The 27,244-nt window shown below is 49.0% G+C and overlaps 1 protein-coding gene across 1 annotated transcript in view; it reads right to left on the reverse strand.

Moving 5' to 3' along the window:
- LOC130584236 (dual specificity testis-specific protein kinase 2-like) overlaps positions 1–26,738 on the reverse strand; it is a 33,274-nt gene extending 6,536 nt beyond the window's left edge. Inside the window, exons 1-9 of the mRNA XM_057384086.1 lie at positions 26,709–26,738; positions 14,026–14,225; positions 9,682–9,803; positions 9,495–9,543; positions 7,665–7,814; positions 5,196–5,369; positions 4,514–4,597; positions 2,808–2,894; positions 1,327–1,469 (exon numbers count right to left, since the gene is read on the reverse strand). Coding sequence (XP_057240069.1) covers positions 1,368–1,469; positions 2,808–2,894; positions 4,514–4,597; positions 5,196–5,369; positions 7,665–7,814; positions 9,495–9,543; positions 9,682–9,803; positions 14,026–14,211 — 954 coding nt within the window. The 5' untranslated portion in view covers positions 14,212–14,225; positions 26,709–26,738 and the 3' untranslated portion in view covers positions 1,327–1,367. The remainder of the gene's footprint in view (positions 1–1,326; positions 1,470–2,807; positions 2,895–4,513; positions 4,598–5,195; positions 5,370–7,664; positions 7,815–9,494; positions 9,544–9,681; positions 9,804–14,025; positions 14,226–26,708) is intronic.
- Between the last annotated feature and the right edge of the window lie 506 nt (positions 26,739–27,244).

Consider the following 27,244-nt stretch of genomic DNA (forward strand, 5'->3'; position numbering starts at 1 on the left):
GGTGACCATGGTGGAGCAGGCTGTCCCCCTGCAGCCCATGGTGACCATGGTGGAGCAGGCTGTCCCCCTGCAGCCCATGGGGTCCACAGAGGGTGCAGAGATCCACCGGCAGCCCGTAGAGGAGGTGCCCCATGCCAGAGGGGGCAGATGTGGCAAAGGGGACTGTGGTCCTCAGGAGACCCATGGAGAGAGAGGCTTTGCTCCCRAGATGRAACAGCCTGGCCTCGGGACTGCACCCTGTGGACAAGGGACCCCACGCCATCAGCAAGTTTTGGGATGACTGTCTGCTTGTGGGAGGAACCCCACAGTGACACAGAGGAAGGACTCCTCCCCCTAAGCAGCGGAATAAGATCCTGGTGATGAACTGACCAAAATCCCATGTCCTGTTACCACCTTGCGCTATCGGTGGGAAGGAGGGAGGCGGTGAGGGGAAGAACAGTGTCTTTAGGGTTTATTTTACTCCTCATTATTCTCCTCTGACTCTGTTAGTAATAAATTCACTTTGCAACTTAAGTTGAGCCTGTTTTGTCCTTAGACCATTTTTCTCATGGTTCCTTATCTCAACTCATGAATCCTTGTGTTAATTATTGGGGTTTTTTCCCTCTCCTCTGCCGAGCTATGGTAGAGGAGAGCAAGTGAGCAGATGTTGTGGGTGCCTGGCATTTGGCCAGTTTTCAAACCACAACAATCAGTCCACAAGTTCATATTTTGATAAGGCACACCTTTGTCATTGCCTTGGCTGGCACACATCAGCACCCTGCAGGTGGCCTGGCTGACTTGCCAAAACCTTCCTAGATGTGTTCATGGCTGTGTACATCTTGAGTGCAATGCTAGGAGACTCAGACAGAGACCTGTAGAGTGAACTTGTTCCTGCAAGGGACAGGTGCTTTAAGGCTTTTAAATATAAGGACACTCTGAGGCTCACCAAGCACTCCAAAATGCATCTCTTTCCCACTGCACAAACTACAATCCCTCGAGAGGTGATTCTCCAAGGCCATGGAGATGGACAAGGGAAGGTTCTGTGTCCAGGGGCACAGGGAAGCAGAAGAGCAGAATGTGTCTGTTGAACACTTGAGAAGGAAAAGGGAATTTGGGTCCCTCCAGGATAATTTTAACAAGCATTCAGACAAATTGGTGTCCCAATTACAACTTTAAAAAACCTCAGTTAAGAAAAAATRCAYCCTGGCTAARTCCCTTAATTTTTAACCARTTTTCTATCCAAGAAATKAAGAGACAAAGACTGTGATTAAATAAAAACCACATCACTTATTTCCTCCCACTCCCACTTCCTTTCTTTACTCTTGACCCCCCAGAGAGGTAACTTACAGTTTGGGTATCTCTGCCAAGACTCAAAGGAGGCAGACAGCTCAGCCCAAAAGCTGATTGTCCCTCCTGGGTTCCAGGGTCTCTGTGACATTCTCCAACTCATCCATGATTTTGGAGAAACACGGCCTTTTAAATGCTTCCACCTGGAACGAGAATGGAAAKCTGATGAGGACAACCCAGACAAGAGGAGGGTGCTCTGCATCAGTTCTGCCAGTTCCCCCCAGGCTGAGCAGTGGCATCCATCCASCATCAGCACTGATCTGGGTCACATGCCTGCCGTGCAGCCTTCCTGGCATCTGTCCCATGGCATCCAGCTGCAAACAAGCAGCTGCAGGCCAGGGCCTGTGGTGCAGGGCAGCTCTAGTACAAGGTATGGGCATTGGTCATCTCAAAGCCCATCCAAACAGTGCAGACGAAGATGCCATTAAGGGCAAGATTGCAGGAAGGTGTAGCGGGAGATGAATTGTTCCTTGAACTTTTTCACAAAAGTCAGAATCTGTCTTGTCTCCTTGATACAACTTGTCTTTGGTGTCACTGGGATGTACCAAAAGTGAGAGGCACAGCCACAGATGTCCCCATCCTGAACCCCACCTTGTGCCTTCCTGGGGCTGCCATTTGTGCCTAACCCCATGGAACAGCTGGGGAGCTGCCCCAGAAAGTCCCCAAAGCTGCACATCACACACAGCCAGAGAAAAACAGCCCCAAGTGTCATGTCTGACAAGAGCCCATTATTGTACCAACATGCATCAGGATGTRGCTGTCCAAGATACAAGACCTGAACATATAAATCGTATCTAGTGGCCAACATAAATCACTGCTGTGACACAGGGCATGTTTCTCACTCACATGACCTCAGGACTCAGGCAAAGGTTTGCTTYAGTYTCCTGCTTTGAGCTCCCTGCAGTTRGGTTCATTATGATCACCTGATGACTTGTTTTTTCTCTTCTTTTCACAGATTAACTTGAATCCTCACTTTCTCACTGCTTTGCCTCTTGACGCTTTGGGCAGCTCCCCAAAACTTGGGGAGGGCCCCCAGATTTCACCATTACCTTTTGTACTAAAGTGAGAAAGGGTGGAGAACTGTGCCCTGATGACATCTGTAACACCAGGTAACAGTGAGACAATGCCAGCCTGAGAGGGCTGGCCAGGTAGCCCTCAGCCTGCAGCCTGGCTAAAGGAGGGACTAGATATTACCACCAACATGCTTCTCAATTTGGGCCAGCATAAAAGAGAAAAGGGACGTCTCAGGCCATGATACATAAACTACTCTAGGGACAAAATTTCATGCTGGATGAAAGCATACTGCTGGTCCAGGGAGATTTCCTCCCTTTACAGCTCAAGTGGAAGAGCCCTGTGCACTGAGAGCAGCAGCTTCAAGCTCTCCAGGGTTCACAACAATTTTGGTCTCTGTCATACAAGTATAATACAAATCCAATAAAATCAAAAGTAAAAARAAGTCCCAAAGCTAGCAAGAATCTCACCCGACAACAGCTAGCAGCGAGGTCCATCACCTGCTTGGGGCATTCGCTGATCATTCCTTGGAAGGCAGCAACATCCAAGCCATAATCCTGTGAGGAAGGGGAAGAACATGTAGAAAATACTTCAGCTATGAAGTCCTTTAAATGCTCTTCATCCTTCTGAAGATGTTTAAGAACAAAATGCTCATGGTTTAAAGCTTTTCAGGTCTCCATCACAGCTATGATGCCTATGAAAAGGGGCAGCATCAGCAATTGCAGGATTGCACACATGYAAATCATTAGCAGAGCTGGGAGACTGCAGTATCCTTCTATCTGCTCTGTGCTATCCCTACAGGGCWGTATATGTCCTCCTGGAAAAGCTCAGAGTGAGGCAACAAGAGCCACGAAAATGAAAACCAGGTGCTGAGCAGGGGCTGCTGGGGACAGGAACTGCAGGTAATCAGATTTTTCAGCAGCAACTGAGAGTTGGAGGGGTCCAGCCAGCTGTTTCCATAACTACAGTTTTGTCCACATAGACTTCAAAGTCTCTGGTATTAGACTGTCCTTCATCTTGTGAACATGAAGTATTAGTTCCTGGGCAGAAACAGAAATATGGAGTAACCTCTGATCACTGCAAGGTTCTTTGTATTGCTCCTTAGAAAGCAGGAATAGGCTGTTTTCTTGCTGGATTTTCATACTGTTCAAGATAAACTTTGTTTTCGCACTTTGTGAAAGGGAAATGTTGCGAATGTTGGGACAAAAAAGGCCATGTTTTAGGGAAGCCCACTGTTTCCACATGAACTGTGAATTAACTCCAAGTTTGAAAAGAAACATTTGTGATGAAAGTTGTATTCAACCTGCCACTTCAATGGAAATGTCAAGCAAAATGAAATATCTTCAATTAAGGTGTCCAAGCAGATATATGTCTTAGGTTACATGGAAGGTGTAACCAAAACAGAATGTATTCTRTTACCATCTCCATAAGCTGTTTAACCAGGTGGGSMRKKKTYYTTWAWYYYMRCATGACTCAGCCCTGAAAACACCTTGGGGTGGGGGGGGGGCATCTTTGTTAATGGGCTATTAAGGTYTYTGGGAATGACTCCTGGAATTCCATCATCCCATTGGGAGATGCCCTGCCCAGAGAGGAKGAACTGGACATCCCTACTGGCATGTAAGCTGAGGCTCTGGAACACTGGGACACTTGTTCACTGGATWCCCAGAGGAGAGGAGCTCGAGAATCACCACTGGACCTKCAGAGATGGACTCGACCTGTCTGCAGGATCACCACTTCGACCAGAGCACATCCATCACTCCAACAGGACTGCAGCCACCACCCTGCATAACAGGGTATCAGGTTGGATTCTGACTCTTGTCAGTTTAAGCTGTTGGTTCTGTATTATTGCCTTTCATTTTTTTTATTAAATTGTAGTTCTGACTTAGATTCTCTTGTAACATATTTATGTGGCRGTAATTACCCCACTGGTTTGTTTCTCAAACTAGCACAATGTATTTCATCTCTAATCATAACTTTTTAGTTTTGAAACTATYGGTGCTGTGCTTGTGCACTGAAAATGCTGAGATGGGATTTTCTCACAGAAAAAAAAGAAAACCTCAAGAGAGAAACCTGAATGTGAGCACACATGTCTGTGCAGGTCTGTCTGATCCAGAGAGAAGTCACAGTCTGGTACCATGGAGAAAACACTGTTAGATTTGGCTGCAGGAACCAATACCTGTGTCCTGGGAAGMACTTCAGGGTCAGCTGAGATCCTGCCCAGGATTTCACAAAGGACAATGCCAAAGGAAAACACATCCACCTGCAGAAGGGGTGGGAGAGCGGAAGGTGAGACAGGGCCCTGAACATGCACAGAAACAAAGAATGAGAATGGGGAGTACCAATGACAAGGYCCTTTATTACTTAAGCAAAAGTCCRTTGAGAAACTCATTRGAGWTGGAGGCAGCAAACCTCMAAWTTTYTTCTGGGGTTCTAAATCCACCCAGAAACACCATAATCCCACCTGGAGTCCATTCTGATTTTCAGAAAGCCTGGCCCTGTGCTCTTATTCAATGTGTTTGGTGGCTTCTACCACAGCTCTGGCACAAACCCCCCCAGACCCTGCAACAGATTCATTGGTGTGTAACTCATTAGACACCTTCCTCAGAGAGGTTTCACTGTGCTTGCCCACAGCAGCAATCCCTTTCCCTAGAAGTTTAACTTAACATGGCCACATAAAGAACTTTCAAGTTGCTAAGCAGAGCATTACAGAGCAAAGGTCCAGGGAGCAGGATGTTTCCTGGGAAGGAGGGGAGGGATTTTCTGCTGTTGAGCCATGTCACCAGMAAGCACAGGACACATCTCCCATGCTAGCTCAGTAGATCTGAGGATGAATGGGGATCTGGGAAGCAGTGCCATACCTTCCAGTCATAGGGCTCCCCCCGCAGCATCTCAGGAGCCATCCAGAAAGCAGAGCCCACCAGAGACAATTTCCTCTCCACATCTTTCACAGGCAGCTCCACCACCTCCCTGGCCAGCCCAAAGTCAGTCACCAGTGCCTCGCGGCCCTGCGGCGTCACTCGAATGAGGCAGTTCTGAAAGGGCATGGCATGAGACACCAGTGAGGAAACACCTGCAYATTTCACCCAGCAGCACCTTGCTGGCTCTGAGCCCTGCCCTCCCCCACCCATCACCAGCACAGGCTGTCCCCTCACCAGGATGTGCATCCTGGCAGCACACACTGAGTATTGGGGCAGATTAGGGATGAGCTGATCACACAAGAAGCCAGGAATAATGCTTCGAAGGTCTTCAACAAACATGGTGATCTCCATCCTATTCTGAAGCAGACTTTTGAAACACATACTTAAACCTTGTTCACTGTCCAGCCAAAGGAGGGCACAGCCACAGTCCYTCTCACTGCCCACAGACACACACCCTTAACATGGCTTTCTGRAGGAAGCCCTATAAAATTGTCATAAGATTTCTCTGAAAACCCCAGCAATTTCAGCSTGTTCAGTTGCCCAGGATTTCCTCCTCAGCAGCTTCTCCGAGGGAACCAGCAGAAATGACTGGCATCTCTCCAGATGGCTCATATTAGCAACCTGATTTCAAGGGAACAGGTACATACTTTTCTTCTCTACTTTCAGCCATCACCAATGCAGGTTCCATGGGTTTCCCTAGGCAAGGATAAACCTTTTCCAGGGTGCAGCCACTGCAGTGAGACAGTGGGAAAGGCAGGGACCTCTAGCATTTTTCACAAGCAGATCTGGAAAGCCCCCAATCTCACTGGTCACCACCAAATAGGAGATTACATCTCACCTTACTTCAGAGCACATTGGCCAAAATTTGTGATCAGAATGAGCCACAAGATCATGCCTTGTCCTTGCCTGGCGTTAGTGATTTCATGGTTGATAACTGAACCAAGGAAACTGCATGAAGTTACAAAGGCGAGTTTCACCCCTGTGCTGACATCTCTCAAAGCTGTGATGTCTGACTGACTTCCCCACTGCCCAGCTTCATCAAYAGTTCAAGTTTCTCCTAAAAAGCTCACAGAGCATCAATGAAAATAGCTTGACAGAGATATAACACTACCTATCCAGCCTCAAATGCAAGTATCTACAGGCTCCATATCCACGAATCACCAAACCAGCCTCTGGCATCAGCTGACACAGATGTCACAGATGTCACAAAATCAATTAGGCTGGAAAAAACCTCTGAGATCATTGAKTCCAACMTATGACCAGAACCACCATGTCAACTAGATCATGGCACAAAATGCCATGTCCAGTTTGTCCTTTGTYATCTCTAGAGATGYTGACTYCACCACCTCYCTGGGTAGCCCATTCTAAAACCTTGTTTGTCAAGAATTTCTTCCTAAYGTTCAAYCTAAACYTTTCCTGGCACAGCTTGTCCTCTTGTCCTGTCCCTAGCTGCCTGGGAGAAGAGTCCAACCCCCACCTGGCTACAACTTTCTTTCAGGTACTGTAGAGGTTTATARGGACTCCTCTTGTCCAGGCTGAATGGTCCAGTCTGGTGGACCTCCCAGCTCCTATTCCCTGCCATATCATAGACATGCTGCAGATCCACCTGAAATTTGAATAGTTTTGTCCAAGAGATATCGACAAGGCACTGTGCCACCACATTCCTAGTGCCAGAGCAGTGGCAGAGAAAGAACCACATCGAAACCTGTCCTCACAGACAGACCTAGGAATGCCAAAGCCTCAGTGCTGCTCTGGCCCTTGTTGAGCATCATGAGCCCTTCAGCCAGAGGCCAATGCATTAGGAACATAATGTGCCTTTGCATTACAACCAAAGCCTGGCTCCAGGTGCCAGTCTTCACYGCTGTCAGGTGAAAACCATGCGAGTAACCTTTCTAAAACTGGTGATCAGGACCCTCTGGATAAATGAAGATTGATTTCCCTATACTTTTGTGAGGAGACACTCATCTCTTGARGTCTGCTGTCCTCTGCACACAGACAGGGACCATCTCACATGGCACTGACTCCCAGAGCCCATGACCAACTCCTGCTGGGAACAGCTTCCTCCTTGTGTGAGTAGAAAAGGAAATCTCTAAATCCAGCAGAGTTTTCCTGCAAAAAAAAACCCTCTAGGTGAAGTTCTACGCATATGGTTCCATATGGTTTCTTTTCCGGTAGCAAGAGCACTAGGAGGGATGTATTTTTATATCTATAYAGTCTCCTGCTTGGCAAGTGATGAATGCAATGTAATGAAAGGTTTTATTAAGAAAGCTTCCTTGACTACAGAGGGATGAGCATGAAGCAGAGGAGCAGCATGAGGCATGAGGTACCCTGGTTACAGCCCTACAGGGTCTCAGTACTGTCTCCTACCCCACTGCCTTCAGCAGTGACAGCCTATTTCCAGYTGCATACCTTGGAGTTGAGATCTCGGTGGTAGATGTTCTTGGAGTGCAGGTAGATCATGCCTCTGGTGATGTCAGAAGCCAAGTCCACTTTTTCCTTCCATGTCAAAGCAATGTCTTTGCTGGCTAGGAGCTCCTCCAGGCAACCACCATTCACGTACTGTGAGCAGACAAAAAGTGGCTGGGCACAGACTGTCCTGGTGCCTCCCCAGGAGCTGAGCCTTCACTTGCCAATCCAGAGCCCTTGATTGGGATGGAGGTTTGGAATGTCACCGCACTGGGGCCCTGGTGTGTGGTTTGRTACCAATACCCATCCTGGCACAAGAGATCTCTGCCAGGGTCTGGGTCCTGCTCCATTACATGGAGGCTGTATAAGCCAGCCATCTTCCTCAATCACAGTGAACTAGAGGGAAAGGGTGTGGTTTAATGAAAATCTTCTACCCTTGACAGCATAGAACAAGGTGAGACCTTGCTAGTCYGGATGAGCCCAGCTTTCCCAATAGACCACACAACTATTCCACAGCCACTTTGGAGGTCCTGCCAGGCTCTGACTGMTTTGCCTTCTACTTCCTGCCTTCCAATCCCTCCTACTCCCTGGCTCCAGTTGGCTGTTTTGGTTTGAAAGACAGGTGCTTGCCAATGAAGGCAGGGACTCCCCTTGGAGTGGTGCATATGACCCACTTCCTCCCCCCCCCTTCCCTCCGAATTATTACAGATTTGAAAATCATGGACTTTCAGGCAAGAATATGGGTAAAAGGGAACAACAGTTTTTACTAATATGTATAACAAGGTGAAACAAGTAACAACGATAGCAACAACCAACCCAGCCACAAACCCAATAACAGCCTCACACAGAGATACACTCTCTCCTTTGGTATAGTTATGGTCCCAGTTGGCAGGGGGCCCTATGGCCCGGGTCCCGGCTGGTTCAGCTCTCCCAGTGGCCAATGGTAGACACAAACTGGTAGAGATGGATGGAGAAAAAGTTCCTCTGCAAACACACAGTGGAAAATGCCGATCTCGGTGCTCCTCTGGACAGCAAGAAACCCCAGAATGGCCAGATGAGCAAAGAGACGAGAAGAATCCTGCGGCTGCAGACGGGATGCAGCAGAACTCAACCACTGCAGCTGGAATCTCAGGGGTCCCTGGCAAGGCACGGTGGGGCAGAAGATCACAGTGCAGCAAACAGGAGCCAACGACTGGAGATGCTGGGCTCTGAGCAGCAGCAGGCGAGCTCTCCCCCGCAGGCAGCAGGTCCACCGTCCTCCTCCGAGCCAAGCAGGGCAAGAAGTGAAGCTACCCCCGGCTCCACACACACACACACCCTCCCCCAGCCCAAAACTCCTGCGAGAACTTCCCTCTCTCTAAAGCGAGGGATAAAAAAGAACCTGCCAGGCAGGAGCAGTGTCCAGGGAGATCCTTTGGGTGACACGTAGGTTCTACCATCTTCACCAATCGCCCAGCCATCAAAAGGATGAGCTTCTGGCAATCAGTGTATCCAAGCAACAAAATGGGAAGGAAAAATTTCCCAAGAAAGGAGACAAAAGGAGAAACCTTAACCCACAACACTGGCCCAATCTGGCCCTTTGGTGGTACCAAGCCAACCTGCAATACACTCTGGTCTGAATCTCATTCCTTACAGTGATTATGCCCCACTCCAGCTGTGGGGCAGAAAGGACCAGAAGCTCCTCCAATGCAATCTTGCTAGTCCAGAGCCATTCACAGGAGCATGAGTCAGACAGACATAGATACGCATTACAGGTCATCCACTATCCCCACTGCCAAAGATCTACAGCATCCTTGCCTGCCCACAGTACATTTACAGGCAAGAAAACTTTACCTCCAAAATGGGGTACAGCTTGTCATCCTTCACACATATCCCAAGGTACCTAAGCAGAAGAACACATTAAAAAAAAAGAAGCCATCAAGGTTCAGCTCAACCACTCATTGTGGAACTGCCTTGCAGATAYGAGGCCAGCTCCAGCCCCTGTCAGTGCCCAGGGCTCTTGGTCACATGATGTGCCCACCTGACAATGTTGGGGTGGGTTAGCTTCTGCAATAGGCTGATCTCACGCACGATCACCTCTTGGTCCACGTCATTCTTGTAGATCTTCACCRCCATCACCTTACAGGCAGCAGCCTGGGTCACCTGAAGCCAAGGTAGGAGCAGGACATCTCTTAACTTCCAGAGGTCAGCCAAACCTTCTGCACAGCAGCATCCCATCCCAACCAGAGGCTTGAATCTCATTCCCAGCTGGTCAGGGATTGCACACTCACTTTCATAAGTGCAAAGTGCTGYTTCTTCCAAATAAGCTCCTCTCTGSTGATGCCTGCCTCAGTGGYTGAAAYAGCTAAGTCCCTCCTATCCCAGGATATCACAACACTGTTTCTCTGCCAAAACTTGTGTGTTYCTTGAGCTGGAACATATTGAGTTACCACAGAGCTGACTTTTCCCAGCTGCAGCCTATCCAACATCTCCATCCCTCCTTCCTACCTGGGTCTGCTCACTGCACAAGACTCCTGATCACATTCCTGTACCCCTGCCCACAGCCAGCTCCCCTCCACCCCTGCAACACAGACACAACCAAGAAAGTGAAGGGTCAGTTCATCTCATGCTGACCTGAAACTCTGTGGTGGAATACCCACACACATGGTGCTCCTAGGGCTTCCCCCAGGCAGAGATACTGGAGGTAAAGGACAAAAACCAAAATGTTTTCATCACATTTTGACACCAAACACATTGAGCAGGTATTTTTAGGAAGAGATTTTCTGCCCTCCAGGGAGGTGCCAGAGCTGGCCAGTGATGAATACAGAGGGTTCATGGAGGGGCTCCCTAGCTTTCAGCCAACAGGATCTTCCAGGGCCCTGCACTGCAGCTCATGTTATGTGTGTTGATAGTTCAGATCATCACACAGGTCACTGTTGTACTTTAATATTTCTATCCATATCTGTTTTGAGAAGACTCATGTACCAGGTGTAGCCCACACTTAACGGCCTGACACCTCCTCCAGGACTAGCAGAAAATCCAGCCATGTGTTTAATTTCTCTGATTTTGAGATTTGTGAGGATTTGTAGGGTTTTTTTTAAAGGGAAAAATTAGTTTTGATGCAGTATGAGCTGACTTAAGAGCAGCACTCTTAAGATAAGCCCCARGTGTCACCCATTGCTCCCTGTGACGGGTCTTGGGAGTGATATCAACTATTGTGTCTTTTCTGAAGGAACACAACCTGATAGTCAATGTTTTCACTGGAATAACTCTGCCTCTATTCGAGTAGGTCATGAGGAAGCCAGGGCTCTGACTCCCTCAATTGATGGGACATTTACCACAGACTGTGGGTCACTGATCAGGTGGGATTGATCATTAATTGTAATTGCACAGATGTAAATACAGGAGATGCTGTCATTTCCGCGTGTCCACAGAATGTGAGTGCCCACATGAGTACAATGAGCAGTTAAAATCTGCAGGAGCTGAAAAGCTTTCTGATGAGCCAATACTGAATTTCAGTGAGGCCTACTGGCTTTGTCCAAASTCTGGTGAGGGACACTGAGCCACACTGAGCTTCTCTGAGAGGCWGCCATGTCCCAGCTGGACACCAGCAGAACTCACAAACACTGCCTGAGCGGTGAATCAGTGAGGACTGGGGGGTGGTTCCTGTCTGCAGGGCAATGCGAAGTCCAGCTTAGTATAGAGAAGAAATGCCTAAATGGCAAGAATAGACCAAAGCCCTAAAAAATGTAATGGGACACATGGACAACTGTAGTGGACTCAGAGGCCTCTTCCAAGACCACAGGCCCTAAAACTTTGCCCTTGACAACTTGGAGCAGCTCTTGGTCCACACAGAGTGTCCAGCTTTGTAAAGATCAGGAAAGTCCAGAGTGGCCTCTAAKGTACTCACATTTCATGCTAAGAAGGGATGACAGCTGAAGACTTCACGTCAGCCTTGAGAGGATAATAAAGGTGAAAATCTGACACTGGAAAATTGCAGAAGGACAGGGAGTGAGACTGTGCTTCCTAATGTGTGCAAAGCATTGGACAATTAAACCAGCCTTGAAAAAAAGTCACACTGCACTTCTCTCCTGCTTTGAGCATCTCAGACCCTAGTATATGAGAGCAGCCAATGGAAAGAGATTTATGCTTTCCTTGTGGGAAACTCATACTTGGGTATTTCCTTACTGCACATCCACAAACTAATGCAGAGAAAGACRGAAAGTACTCTGTACCCAGGTCATRSRAYACACAACCCACAGACTAACAGCCTGTGCCCAGATCTCTCAAGTCTGTGTCACCAAGTGGAACCAAGTGAATGCTCCTTCCTCAGCCAAGTAACAATTCCCAAGAATGGGCTTAGCCAAAGGACAAAGGGTGGCAAAGGCAGCAGGCAAACAGCACGGCACTGCCAGCAAGGGAGGCTGTGTTGCTGTTGTGGTAGCCCTTTGGAAGGGCATCTTTTGGCAAAGAGCTCCAAAGGACTATTGGCAGTGATGTTTCTCAACAGGAGAGCTCCTGTCCAGGGCTGCGAGTCCACAGGGCATTGGTTGACCAAGAGCACCACAAGTCATCCGGTCACTTGGCTACAGTCACGCTCAAGTCCCCAGACAAATGTCAAGTCCTCACAAAGGACTGTCTTTGTTCCAAGTGCTCCTCCACAGTTCTGAACATTTGACCCATGGCATTTCATTCAAACAAAGAGTCAGCTCAAAGAGTCAGTTTTGGTTGGATTTCTTTCCTAGATTTTTTTTTTTTCTGTTCTACTTCAAGAAGTTATTTCATTTTCATTCAAGATACATGTCTCCAGCCTGCCAGGGCAGGAGGAAAATGTCAAGCACAGAGGAAACAGCAACTGTTACTATGAAAATCTGCTAGCTAAAGGAAAGAGAAAATGATGGCACCAGTACTCTGCATAGGTGGGGAAGGCAATTACAGATGGAGGTTGTGATGAGGAGAGGTGGTTTGTCATATATTGCAGAGAGCTTCCATAGACCCATGAGATTACCTTGAACAGCATTAGAGCACTGTCTCTGGGCCTGAGGCTTACCCAAAAGCTCTATTACAGCACTGAGACCAGATGCTGAAGAGGACACAGTGCCTTCAGAAAGCAAAGTATTTGTATACCTGACTTGCATATTTTCTGCTGTTTCAAGGGCTGCCAGCCTGGTTCCAGTAGTTCCAGCTGGGCACATGTGCCTGTAGCAGGCAGGGATTTCACCCTGAATATGTCAAGCATCTTATGCTGAYCTTGAAGAAAGGTGCAGTCCTGATGGTTGTCATGGGACTGATCAAGCTGAAGAGCTCAAGGTATTGGTAGAATCAGGCCCATTTTCTTTCCACTGTGTCTGGATCACATTTTAACCAAGTCCATTGTGAGCAATCACATTCTAGAGAACTACTGGGAGGAGAGACAAAGTGGGCAAATTCARCCACACTGCAAAGTAACATGGCTCTCAGTGATGATGGCTGGGTCTCAGTTCCTAAAATGAAGCATCCCCTTTCCACTTTACTATTCACAGAGCAGTGATCACCAAGGGGTGCAGGCAAAGAGCCCCAAGTCCCCTCCACACCCCTCAAATAAGCAGTGGCACTGCCACGCTGGGGAGTAGGAGCTGAGGTGAGAGAAAAGCTAGCAGCACCCTGCTTGTGCTTGCTCAGAGAGGATTAAATGAACTCCCATACAAGTGGAGCTCAGCTCAAGGAGCGACTTAACAGGCTCAGTAAGAAAAGCACTGCTTTGGAGACACACTACCTGCATCATGCACTGGCTTGGAGGGAGTAACAGGTCTCCCACCATGAAAGTAGCAGAAGCAGAAGTGGCTGGACCAGCAGATTGTCCCAGCCTGACCCTGCCCCATGTCCTTGCTCTTCCCTGGCATCACCTTAACAGTGCAGCAGCCAGATCGTGTGACAGTACTGGCATCCCCACAGGAGGATGTGTGTGTGTGGCATGTATTCTGGGAGACACACAGAGCTTAACTTTATATTCTTTTTCTCTCTGTGTATTTTGCTGCTAAATTGCAGACAACGAAATCTGCACAGAGCATAAATATCCCCAAATCTCATTTAATGTCCAGTTTAATCTCCTGGCAAGCCTGTGTATAACTGGATGATCATATCAATGAACATTGACAGGTTGAGTCCTTCCCTCTGCTGTTTCACTATGAAAACATATGCATCTAAGGTAATGGGCTAGGGTATTTGGGGTGGGGGGAGGTGTCCTGTCCTCCCTTACCCCAACCCACATGCCAGAGTGAGCTGGGAAGCATGAAGATGAGGAAATGAACTTGAGGCAGGTTCCTCAGATAAGGCACCATCTACGGCATCAGCAGTTGCTCAGCTGTTCTCACACAGATCAGCATTACCTGCAGGTCAATTTTACCTTGTAGACCTCGGAGAAGAAGCCACTGCCTATGAGCTCAGTGTTGAAATTTTCCCAGAACTCCAGCTTCCTGACAGCCGTGCGCAGCCTCTGCCAGCGGTCCAGATGGCAGTAGCTGTCAGATGACTCCCCACAGTATTGAATGGGGTCAGAGGGCTCTGGGGAGATCAGATGGGCCTCACACATCCTGAGTGCAGCACCTGGAACACAGGGGATTCCACAGTGAGCCAACAGCAGCACTTGGATATCACATACCTGCACAAGAGACCAGGACTGGATGAAACCTCAGGAAGAGGGAGAAGAGATGAGACACCAAGTTGGTGTATTGGGACGCACCCTTGGGCTCTGTCTCCTAGGCAGGGCACCCTTCATAAGTCCTAAAGCTTAGTTCTGTCTAATACAGGTTGTATTTTGACTTCTTTAGACTAGGACTTAAAAGATGTTAAATTAGCATGCATTCATTTACAYGTTCTAAAGGTTTATCCTAGATAGGATACAAGAGTACAGCCCAGGAAAAGTCCAGATTCTACTGGTTTAAAGCTATCGTGCCTACTTTTGGCTTTTAGAATAGATCACATACCACATGCTAATGCTATATCTGTTATAGCAGGTCTTTAGACAGCACTTAGCTGCTCCTGCAGGCACCACATCATGGCTTGAGTGTCAGCAGGAAACACCCCCTCTTAAAGGGGTTCTCACCTGACAAGTTGTCAGAGAATCAAATATCATGGTTAATAGCTTAAACATTGTTATGAAGGGCTTTTGCCCATTATGGTAAAACTGTATAAAGAATCTGTGAGCCCATCCCTACCTGAATCTGCCCAGCTGGAACTTTGGACTTTGAGTTAAGCTGCCAAAAGGAACTTGAGATAAGATATAGATGACACTGTTGTTCAGTTATGTCAGGAAGAAGAATACAAGGCTGAGGAAGAAGAATGTACCCACAAGAAAGTGAAACCCAGCAAATGTCCTGAAAATCAGCTCTGGCTGGCTTTGGGGTGGGAGAGGACATAGCCCACAGGCTCATTCATCTGCTGAGGCCTGGTTTGCACACACTCCCCGCCCCAGCCAAGGCAGATGGAGGAGAGTTTTGGGTGTGTAGCAAAACCACTGCTCAGAGGCAGTGAAMACTCATCCTCCTTCACACAAACTGGCTCAGCTGTAAACCCTCCCCTCCACTCCAGGAAGACCACATCCACAGGACATTAAAGTGAGGGGCAGCTGAGGAGGTGTCATAATCCATCAAAGACCCCAAAGTGCTCCCCGGATTCATTCCAGATGACTGCACMTGATGCAAAGCGATGCAACTGATCCAGAGTCTGTTGCACAAAGCAATGTCAAACTTGCCTCCCACTCAGGGGAGGGACCTGGATGCTCCCACCTGGCCCAAATATTTATGAATCCATTGAACTCTGTGTTTTTCAGGGGATCCTCACCACCAAGAAAACCAGATAGAGAGGATCAATGGGACGCCATTGGAATCCAAAAAGTGGTGGTATCTTCTACCTAATCTGTCACTATCTTTCTCTCCTCCCACCTCTTTTCTATTTCTTTCTCTCTCTTTCTCSCTCTTTCTCTCTCTCTCATTTACTGTTAAACTAAATCCATACAATTGACTTTGGCATATGGTCTTGTTGGCACCTTAATTTGGGCAGAGGCATCTCTCTAAATCTCAAGGATCTGAACACAACACATGTGCCAACAGTTCATTACTCGCCTTGAAGAACCACAGAACAAAGAAATASCCCAGCAACTCTTCTCCTGTCCATCCAAAACTTGATTCCAAGGCTCAAGTGCCTCTGCTGAATTGTCTTCCTTTTACACTGTTCTGACCCTCATATATCCCTCTGTAGTCCCCTCCCTCCATTTTCCTTTCTGTCTTTTACAGCATCAGGCTCACCCTCCCCTATCCAAAATYATGTGCCTTCCTCTTTTCCTGCATSACTTGCCTCTAGTTACTTCCAAAAATGCAGGGAGGCAAATCCATTGGAAAATGGGTATCTGACAGCCTGAGTAAGGTAAATACTGCACCCACTTCTGGATTATTCCAAACAATCATTGATATGCTACAAAGCTCTCTGAGCACCTTCCATCTGCAGCACATGCCGATTCCTGGACACTCGCTGAACTGTTTTGACAGATGATAACCAGAGACAGTGGCCAATGAAGGATGATTCTTCAATACTTTCAGCTGGAGGAAAGGTAAGGTCTTTCCTCCTGAATTTTCTGTCCTAGGCCTTGCACTGTACAAGGAGCTGTATCAGCATTTCTTGTTCACAAAATTACAGACCTGGTGGAAGATACTTTTGAAATTAGCTCCAGCTCCTATCATAGGCAGGGACACCTTTCACTAGACCAGGTTGCTCCAGATCCTGTGCAACCTGGCCTTGAACTTTTCCAGGGACAGGGCAGCCACAGCTTCTCTGGACACCCTGTGCCTACGCCTCACTACCCTCATAGGGAAGGATTTGTTCCTAAYATCTAATCTAAGTCTCTCCTTTTTTAGTTTAAAGCTGTTCCACCTTGTCATATCACAATAATTCCCACATAAAAAGTCCCTCTTCTTCTTTTCTGTAAGGTCCCCTTAATCACTGCAAGGCTGCAAAGAGGTGTTCCCAGAGCCCTCTCTTCTCCAGGCTGCACACCCTTAGCTCCCTCCAGAGCAGAGCAGAGGGGCTCCAGACCATGGGCTCCTCAAAGCATCTTCATGGCCTCCTCTAGGCTCTAAGAGACCCAGATTTCTCTTGTCCTGAGAACCCAAGAGCTGGATTATTTCAGATCCCATGTATTATTTCATGGCTACTTTGCTTCTACAGAATGAGGCAAAATCTGCACTGAGACATGCATAAAATATTTGCACAAGTCAGCTCATCCAGCCAAGATCCAAAGAGAGACTTACCAAATGGGCACAGATACATGGCTGGAGGGTCAAGCAGGGCAGGAATTCAGGAAAAGCTGAGGGCCAGGACATGGGGCTGGGCAAGCAGCCAGTACTGAGTAAGACGGGGTGGGAGATGAAAATAGCAGGCAAGCTCCAGGCTGAGMCTCAGGCAGCTGCAACACTGGGAACACCAGCACACACCTCTGAAAGCTGCCACCAGAGGACAGTCCCACACACACAGCCCCAGCAAAATCAACATGACACATGTTCATGGGCTCCTGCTAGAGTGCAGGGCAAACACCTGCAGGCCCACAGTCTGAGCACTGCTCCTAAACAGAGGAGCCCATGGTGTGACTGGTGCAGGGCACTGATCAGCCAGGGCACATAAAAGAGATCACAGGGCAACCATTTTATCCCTGCTCTGACCCAGGGACAGGTAACTAAGGGACATCCCATGATAGGACAGCTGCAAGGACYTGCCTGGAGGTTTCTGCCTTGGGAAGGTCCTGCTGCTGACAGCCAGCACCACCTGAACCACTGCTGTGCCCAGCATCCTTCACCCAATCTGCACCCTGGCACCGTGCTGGCATGTGGGAAGGGGCTCGTGCAGCACAGAGGTCAGGACTCATGGCCACCACACCCCATGCTGGTAAAGCTGCCCTGCTTCAACCATGTCACCAATAACATGACGTTCCCACAGGGACAGTCCACCCAGATTCTGCAGAGAGCTCTCTGGTGTGCAACACACCCAGTTTTGCCAGGGATTGGGGCATGGAGTAGCAGGGCAAAGCACCAGCAGTCTGTGCCAGGGTGCAGTAAAGGGCCTCTACTGCCTAAGGCCATGCTCAGTGAGCAGGGCCAGAGAGCAGGCCAGAGACAGGAGTTGCTGCAGCTCTGGGACAAGCAGTGCTTCACTCTCAGCCAAACACAGAAGRGATCCTCCATATCATGCACAACTGGCCAGGACATCAGGGGATGGTGACAAAGTCTGAGGGATCCTGCTGACCCCAAGCTGCCAACAAAACACAAGAGAAGAAATGGCAAAGGGTCACCCTGAGCATCAAATCCATCTTTCAGAGGGCCTGCTTTTCAGAGGCCTCTCTGTTSAATGCTTTTCCCACATACCATCTCCTCCCGCCATGACCTAGTGCATCAATTGCCTCTTTGTCCAGTAAAGAATCCCCGCAGCATCCTCAGCATGCCAGAACTGCCCCACACATCACACATTATGCCACTGATGGGAATCAAGTATTTATTTTCTTCTTACAMATGCAGCTGTTTGTCCCCAGATTAGTTCTGACATGCAGGTGGGGGGGAAGAAAAGAGGGTAGAAGGATGGGGGGCCAGAAGGGCAGTCTTGTGGGACAGCACACAGGCAGGGCACATTCTGATGTCACCAGAACAGTTCAGGGCACCCAAAGCCCTGCTTTAATCTGAGCCCATAACCTGAGTGCTCCCAGTTCCAATTCAACCCATGAATTGGAGAGATTGGAGAGACCAGGCTTGGCCAAAGGAGGAGATCCATCACCTCCAAGGCTCCCCTGCCCACAGAGAGAAGAGAGACAGACCCACTGGCTTCCACTACACTCTGGGGACATTGTCTGTGTCCCCACACTTTCAGCTGCAACCCAGTGAGAGGAAGGTCCGTCCATACACAGCACACAACACCCACCTCCCCAATCCCCAGGGCAAAGAGACCAAGGGAGCAGCTCATGGGCAACYATGAAATGTTCAGATACTGGGAGCTGTCTCTGCAGGGAACCCTGTCCTTGACAGATGAAAACTATGGAATTAGCATGAATTGGCATGGAATTTAGAACAACAGCCTTGTGGCATCCACTTCCTCTGGGCTCCCCCCCCAGCAGACACCTGAGAGGCAGCCACATGCACAGGGAAGGGTTTGGCTACCCAGTTGGGTTCATTGGGGCTGCCTATGCTTGCCCCATACCATGGGCTTGGTAAGGCTGCCCAACGTGCCCAGGATTGACCCCCTGTGCACGCACACCAAAAGCATGGCACTGCCCACACTGCCATGGCTGGCTCCAGCCCAYAGAAGGGCCTGACAGAAGCAGCAGMCATTGGGGTTTATTCCCTCTGCAGAACCTGTGGCTCATGCATAACCCACCATCCACCTGCCACAGCAGCTCTCACAAACTCACACACAGCCAGACACAACACTGAGCATCTGTGCAGGCTCTGCTGCAAGGGTGTAAACCCCAGGCTTCTCCAACCCTCTTACAGAAAGTGATTTTTTTCTGAAATAAAGAGAGAACAGACTCTTCCTCCCCTCACTCACTGGAGAGACAACCTGTCTCCCCTGCCATTGTTTATGGAACTTTTCTTTCCATCATCAGGAAAGCAGAGACCTTCTCCCCAGTCTTCTCTGCCAGCAGGCAGGAGGTCAGACTGGCCTCAGGAACCTCAGTGAACCAGGAAGCCCAGAGCCTGATGGCTGGAACCATGCCCTAGTGAAAAGCATGTAAAGCTTGCCTGGTGCTTACTGACAWGCCATGCRAAAATGTTCTGTGAGTGGAATCACYCTGTAAACAAAATATCTTTGCCAGGGCAGTGGGGTACCAACACTGGGGTTCACAAACTGGGGAACCCACCATCCTGGTGGAGAAGGGGATATGCACTCACTGAGTCTATACATGTGTGTGCATACATGCRCAGGATTTGGCCTTGAGAGGGGTCAAGTACAGGAGGATGTTTAGAAATACATAGGTGTTTATCAGCATCTTGCAAACTTTAACACTGGGGTTTACCTGTTGTGCTGCTTATAACAATCCTRAGGCTCCACAGCCAATTTACATCCCATCAACTCACCATTAGCTCACTTCAGTCCCCAAATGAGTGGTTTCCTCCTGCAGTGAGTGCATGGTGAGCACGGGAAATGCTTCCTACAGGACCCTCATCCTGTCCTGTTCTGCGCATGATGGTTCACACAGGTGGAGGAAAGCATGCCTGGTGACAATTAGATCTTGTCTAAATCAAGAACTTTTCCATTTCCATGCTCTGCCTGCAAGCARGTACACAGATGGGGAATGCAGCCAGCACACCAACTGGTCAGGATAATACAAAACGGCCAGAGGGATATTCTATTACCATAGAACATAATGTTATTTACACTGTTATTGTTATGGGTGCTGGTGGTGGTAGTAGTAGTARTACATTTTATTTTGCTTCAATTATTAAGCTGTTCTTAACTGAACCCACAAATTTTATTTATGTTTCCTGGTTCTCCTTCCCACCACAGGAAAATGCATGTGAGTAGGCTGGGGTTAAACCACTACTCACTGGGCCAGGCTGTATAATGATATTGAGACAGATAATAAACAGTCTGATGCCAGGTAGGGTGAAGGACAGTCAGGCACCAAAGTTTCTGAGAACTTGGCTGCTCTGCACTAAGTTTTGGATAAGTTTAAACCAACCACCTGCGAAGGTACCTGTACTGAGGGGGACAATCACTGGGGGTTGTGGAGGAACAGAAAGAAGAAAAGAACAAGGGAAAATGCACTCCTTGCTTGAAGGAGGCTTGAAGCTGCCCCTCTAAACTATCTACCCTTGTGAGACCCCACCTACATAGTTGCCTCCAGTTCTGGGGCTCCAGCATAAGAAAGATGTGGAGCTGCTGGAGCGGGTCCAAAGGAGGCTATGGAGATGCTCCAGGGCTGGAGTGCCTCTGCTCTGGAAACAGGCTGGGAAAGATGGGGTATTCGTCCTGGAAAAGAGAAGGCCCTGGGGAGAACTTAGAGCCCCTTCCAGTGCCTAAAGGGGCTCCAAGAGAGCTGGAGAGGGACTTTTGACAAGGGGCTGCAGTGACAGGACAATTTTAAACTAAAAGAGGAGAGATTTAGATATTAGGAAGAAATTCTTCCCTGTGAAGGTGATACAGCCCTGCCCAGAAAAGCTGTGGCTGCCCCATCCCTGGAAGTGCTCAAGGCCACTTTGGATGGGGTTTGGAGCAACCTGGTCTAGTGGGAGGTGTCACTGCCCATGGCAGGGTGTTGAAATTAGATGAAGTTTCCTTCCAATCCAAGTCTTTCTATGTTTCTATCAAAAGAAKAGTGAAGGCTGCATGTCAGGTGTTAGAGGTCCAATGATTATGCTCAATGCAGAGGGGATGCTGCTYTGACCTGCAGGGCTCAGGGGTTGCCCCTAAGGGGCTCCTAATTGTGGGATCACAGCCATGGGTGCATCTCCAGGGCAGAGGAAGCTGCAGCCTGTGCTTCGACATTCAGCCATGAGGAGACTGCCCAAAACGACCTGCTTGGACYAGACAACCCCACTTTCAGAGACCAAACCTGCTGAATGGTGACTCTGGGACCCAAATACCCTTGAGGCTCCAGGCCTCAGTTTCTCCTTCTGCTGAGAGCAGCCATTTGGGSAGAGAGGAACAGCAGCTGAGAGACACCTGAACAAAACTACTTGAGAAYTAAAATAAAGCAAACCCAGTCTTTCAGCTCAACTGCCTCCAGATAGAAAAGATATTCATTCAGAACAGGGACTCTACATGCACCAAATTGCCCTCTGAATGTGTTTCTCTCCCTCCATCATTTACAAGAGCCTCTAGGGCACTATCTAGATAATTCACAGCCCAATACTGCATTCCACATAGCCCTCTCTATCCTCAAATTCCCAGTTACTGCAAGACCAGAGTCCAAGCCCTAACACCATCACATTCTCCCCAGCATCTTTGCAGAAATGACACCTTGGACCAAGTCACCCTTGTGCTGGGCAGAGCAGTGCAACTGGGATGAGGTGCTGGTGAGTCTYCAAGCAAGAGGCATCTTGGCAGCAGATCTGAATCCAGCTCAGGACACAAGGCTAATACACTCGATGTGGAACCTTGCTGGTTCAGAGGGGTCATTGTGGGAGGAATTCTGCCCCTACTAAGCTTAAGAACCCCCCAGCAAATTTTCTGTTTCGCATTTTCCATTCTCCAGTTGAAGTAGGACTGTAGTAAACATCCRGAAGATAAAGCTGAAATCCAGCCAGAGCACCTATTATTTTTACAGCAGTGGAAAAATAATCATAGCAGCCCCGGGGACTCTAGCTGGTTCATCCCCAGTGCTGGAACTATGGTGTTCACCAGCTAAACAGCTGATCCTTCCAGGGAATTTAAAACAAATTAATGTAAGACAAAGAATGTGGAGGAAATTTTCCCAGCCTTTCATAGATAACGGGCAGACACMCCCTTTTCTGGTCTTAGCCCTCTTCCTGCAAAACACTTGAGTTTTYAACAAGTTTGCAAAAGACTCCTGTGCTTTGAAGCTCTCTCAACACAGGAAAAAKGCATTTTCAGACCATGTTTTCACTGCAGGATGCAGCTTATGCACAAAAACAAAGCACCCCTTCATACTGCTACACAGACAGATTCAGGAGGTGATGAATCCTCTTAGATCCATCCACACTGCAAAGGGCTCAGCCAGCYTCTTTCTCAGGCTCTGACACTCAGATCTTCCCAGGAGCTGCTGTATGGCCCAGTGTGCACCTCTGCTACCCTGGCTGTGCCAACAGTATGAGAGGAAAACACATCAGCTTCACGACTTGGCATTAGAAAAACATGACTGAGGATCCAGATCTCAGCTGTGGCAGCAGTTTTTGACTTGAAAACACAGATATACTCATTTGCTATTTTTCTCCCTGCAACAGATTAATTCATGCTCAGAGAAAAGCCACCTCAAGAAGCCACTCAGGATGGTGAGGGGCCAGCAAGGGAACATCCCATGGGTGCTGAGCCTCTCCATCCCATCTGTACACAGGAAAACCAGTCAAAAATCTACCTGCTCAAGACTACATGGGGTAAGAAWGTAAGAAAGAATTTTAAAGCCTGTGCTTTGAGATGCAGGTAACAGGACCCAACTCAAAACAGCAGGCAAGTGCCTTCTCAGAAGTTCAGCATCTCCACAGCCCTTCTGGGCACCACAYCCTTGACCTGCATTTGGCTCTTGCCCTCTTGGCCCCCTGCAGTCGAGCTGTGCAGATAAAGGGGACATAGGCCTTGGTCTACAAGCCCACATGATACATCCTGCAAGAYAGGAGTCCTTCCCAGGGGAGTGAAAGAGGGCAAGCTAAAATCCCCCTATGCCAAGGTGGGGTTTGTCCCTCTGCTTTGGGGGCAGTACCCCAAACTGAGTTTCCTAAGCTAAGCATCCAGAACTGCTCTCCCTACTCTTCACTCATCCTGCTTGTCTCCACTTTGAACCTTTCTCTTGCCACTGCCTGTTGTATCAAATTCTCCACTGGCTTGTTAAAAACTATGAAGGCTGTGGGAAGATGAACTTCTGCAGGCTGACGACTGCCCAGCTGTCCTGCCTACCCCAGAAAGCCAGGTTACCTCTGCTAGGGAAATCAATCAGTCATTTACTCTCATTAAATCCACATGTCCATGTAATGTTATATAAACAAGGACTATTTGCACAACACCATGTAAGAGACTTCTCCAGGCAAGCAAGCTGTCACCAAGAGCTCCAAACAAATCATAGCCAGCTGATGGCTGAATGCAGTAAAGGCTCAGCAGCTCCCAAAGAGTCAAGGAAAGGGAAATAGATTTTGGCCTGAGATGAGCATTTTCTTATCAACAGCAGGATGAGCCCCTAAAGCAACACAGGCTCTGTGCAGATATTATCTCTTATTAGTCCACAATTACAAAGGAGGAAATCTTAGCTACAGATAACAAATGGAAAAACTAAAGCAAAAACAGAAGAAAAGGAAATTAAGTGATATTTTCAAGACCACATACTTTGGCCAGAGGTTTAGACCTCAGCAGCATGACCCASTGCACAGAGAACAAGATCAGATTTGCTGGGACAGAACATCAGCCCAGGCTGTGCCTTAGCCAGCACTGCACACTGCAGCTCTTCACATGCCCACTGCTGCTGTGGAGCCCATGGGCCAGCTCTGGCAGAGCCCAGCAGAGYCCCCAGCTGCCAGACTCAAGTGCACAGTGGGTTTCTGAACTGCTTGCTGCCCACTTCCACACCGAGGAGGGAGGGCAGCAGATGAGAATCACGGCAGCAATGGAGCAGTTGAGAAGTAGGAAGATGGTGAAGACACAGTTCCTGCAACTCTTCTCTCCAAGGACATTCCCACCCTACTGTAACTCCAGCGGCTTCAACAAWCCTGGAGCAGTATGGAGCTGATTGCAGAGCTGAGCCACAACACTTGCAGTTTATCTAACTACGGATGTCACWGAGGAGCAGCTCAGCACCAGCCTATCACCTGTTAAATAGCCTCAACACAACACCTCATATTCTGTGCAAGAGATGTGCACCTGTAGTCTCAAGCACTCAGATGGAAGATTAGACTGGGTAGGAGACAAAGCATTATCCATTAATGCTCAAAGCTGAAAGTTGCCTCAGAAACTGTGCTCCAAGTCAAAGCCCTATGACCTTAYTTTATGTACAGCCAGGCTGCTGCTTTACACCAGATTTTCATTGCAAAATCTGCCCTTAGGGGAGATTGTGCAAGATTTAATTGGAACAGCAGGAAAAACCCTGAAGTGTTTTCTTGAAAGGCTGTGGTGTTTTGAGTTCTGACTGCATGAAGCTTCGGGGGCCCAGAAGAAAACAGCTTCTGTATTCACAAGGCAATTAAGCAGCARCTTTCTCCATGCAGCAAGAAGTGTGGAGGTGGCAAAAAATCACAACTTTTGTCATGAGTGGGCTTYCCCATTTATGTCCCATGCTCTCCAAATAACTTGTGTGCGCTTCCCCAGATGCAGCTACATTTAGGTGCAGTCTGGAGATACTGAACATACTGCTAGAAGCTTTGCCAACTGGTGTAGTTTGCCAAGTGGTGTGCCCTGTGCTTAGGGCAGAACCTCCAATTTCAGCCCATGAAATTATGCATTGCTTCGGGATCCCCTGAAACATCGCTGGAAACATCAAAGGTGATGATGTAAAAGGGTTAAGTAATGGTGTGTAGAAAGTAACTACATTGTAAGAACAGCACGAAAGAGCAGTGGGGACTGCTGAGCGATGTACTCTGCCTAAACCACCTTGCCTGGCAGACAAACACAACAGAGGTGCTTCAAACACAGCTGCATCTCACCATGTACAGCCTCCCTGAGGTGTGAGCAGGGATGTCCCTGCTCCCAGCACAGTAAGATTCAATGGAAAAAGGACAAGCAAAGAGTTCTGAGTGACTCAGCCCTCATTTGTCTGTGAAAGGACCCTAGTGCCAGGTGAGGGTCCTCAAGTGAGGTCTTTGCAAGACCCACAGTGTTGTCTTGTCTTCCCCATGCTAATAGGCCTATCCTGGGATGAGCTGACATTCCGGTTTTGCAGCCTGGTGCATCCCTCAGTCCTGAGTCCAGCATGTTTGTATATTTTTGTGTTCAGGGATAGGAGCACTGTAACTCCCACCTATGAACTAGAAACCCCACCCGCAGATTACGCATTCTCTACCTCCACTTTTCCTTTTTCTTAGAGTTTGGCCTTTAAAAAAAAAACAAAAAAAAACCCAGGAAAATCAAAATACATTTGGGACAGAAGATGAATGCAGGGTTCTGCAGCTTCGGCATGCTCTCTCCTGGATATTATTTCTGCATTGGATTTGCTGAACTTGGCAAGAAAATGGAAGAAAGAGCAATCCTAGAGTTGCTGGGCCACAAATGTAGAAGAATCCTGCCTGAGCCGCCTTGRGCCATTATATGTAACGTGCAACACGTTCCTCCTCCCGGGTCAGATCCATGTCCCCGCTCACCAAGGGTAAGCAGAGGAACACGGATCTTATCTACAAAACAGAGACAGGGCTGAAAACAGCTCTCCCTCAGCAAAGCAGTCTGAGCCAGGTGTGCACGGTATGTAAAAGCAGCAGCAGAGCACCAGCTAAAGCAAACTACTTGCTTGGACACGGGGCGACTGTCAAAAAGCCAATACCTAGAATTGCACACCAAGCACAGACTCCATTTTCCCTCTCCCCGTCCCTTGGGATTTACTTTTTTCTTGCAGCAGCCCAAAAAAATCCCAGAGCCCTTCTCAAAACCAGGGACTATGCGGGAGGCATCGTTCCCCATGCAGGGAGAGACATCCTCTCTGCACATGTCCCGGGCCGCAGCTGAGAAAACACATGCGACTCCGCTCAGGACCAGCCCAAGCAGGGAGAGACGTCGAACCGCTTCATTGCGAGGCTGCTCCCTGCCATCGCCCTCGGAACAGCTCCCTGGGCCCCTGCCCGTTAGAACAAAGCCTCTGAGGACTAGAACCAGCTCAGTCTCCAACCCCGGAGGTGGTGCAGGGCAGAGTCGCCCTGCAGCAAATCGGAGGCTCCAGGCGTGGGAAGGGCATAAAGGGGATGCCCACAGCGCTGACCGCGAGCGGTGTCGCCGCAGAAGTTAGAGAGGTGATTCCGAGGGGTCCGGGGATCGGGCTGGAAGTGCTCCGTGTCCCGAGTGTACAGCCTGCCCGCTCCGGAGCCTCCCGGCGGGACACGGGACACGGGACACGGGACACGGGACACGGGACGCGGCGCAGGGCAGCCCGGGTGCTCCGGCTCAGCCCGAGCGGCAACTCACCGGCTGCGCTTCGGCTGCGTCGGGCCCGGCTCCTGCGGTGCCTCTCACCCCGCGGCTCGGCACTGCCCTCGCTTCCCCCGCGGGAGCCCGCACGGCTCGGCTCGGCTCGGCTCGGCCCGGCCCCTCCCGCCCTGGCGCTATTATGGGTGCGCCACCATCCGTGCCCGCCCTGATCCCTCCGTTCCCTGGCATCACCTCCTTAGGCCACCCCCCACCCCGCGGGACTCCGCTGCCGCTGACTCTGCCGGACAAATGACCACATCCCCGGTCCCGGGCACACACCGACGGCTGCTCGGAGCAGAGGCCGCTTCAGCTCCAATTCCACCACGCACAAGCCCCTCCCGAGGCAACAGCGAGCAGACCCCGGACTGTTCAACAGCAACAGCTCCGACCACTRACACAGACACTCACACTGTTGAAAATACACCAGTTTATTTTTTTTTTTTTAATATATATAACTTCAGTCAGATTTTGTTCGCCTTTGCCCCGGGGGAAGGGTRCTGAAGTTTCTTTCCAGGGCATTGTTCCACCGTGTGGGGCCTCATGAGCTTCACATCTCAACGGAGAGGAAGTAGCACAAAAGATAAGGGTCATCGCCGGCCATCAATGATCATCAATGGAACATTAACCCCAAACCTCCTCCCTGGTATGGTTGAAGGCACCTGATCTGGGAAAAGAGAGATAAGAAGGGGGACCTAATTAGCATCGGAGGCGAGGAAAGGTGCATCCAATAGGAAACCAAATGCTAAGAACTATGCAACATTGGACCAACTAACATTAAACCAACAGAGTTCTACGGGTTTTGACAGTATAAGGTT

The sequence above is a fragment of the Malurus melanocephalus genome, unplaced genomic scaffold (genome assembly GCF_030028575.1).
Source record: "Malurus melanocephalus ecotype Western Australia unplaced genomic scaffold, MMel_1.1 scaffold_683, whole genome shotgun sequence".
In the NCBI taxonomy this organism is placed as follows: domain Eukaryota; kingdom Metazoa; phylum Chordata; class Aves; order Passeriformes; family Maluridae; genus Malurus; species Malurus melanocephalus.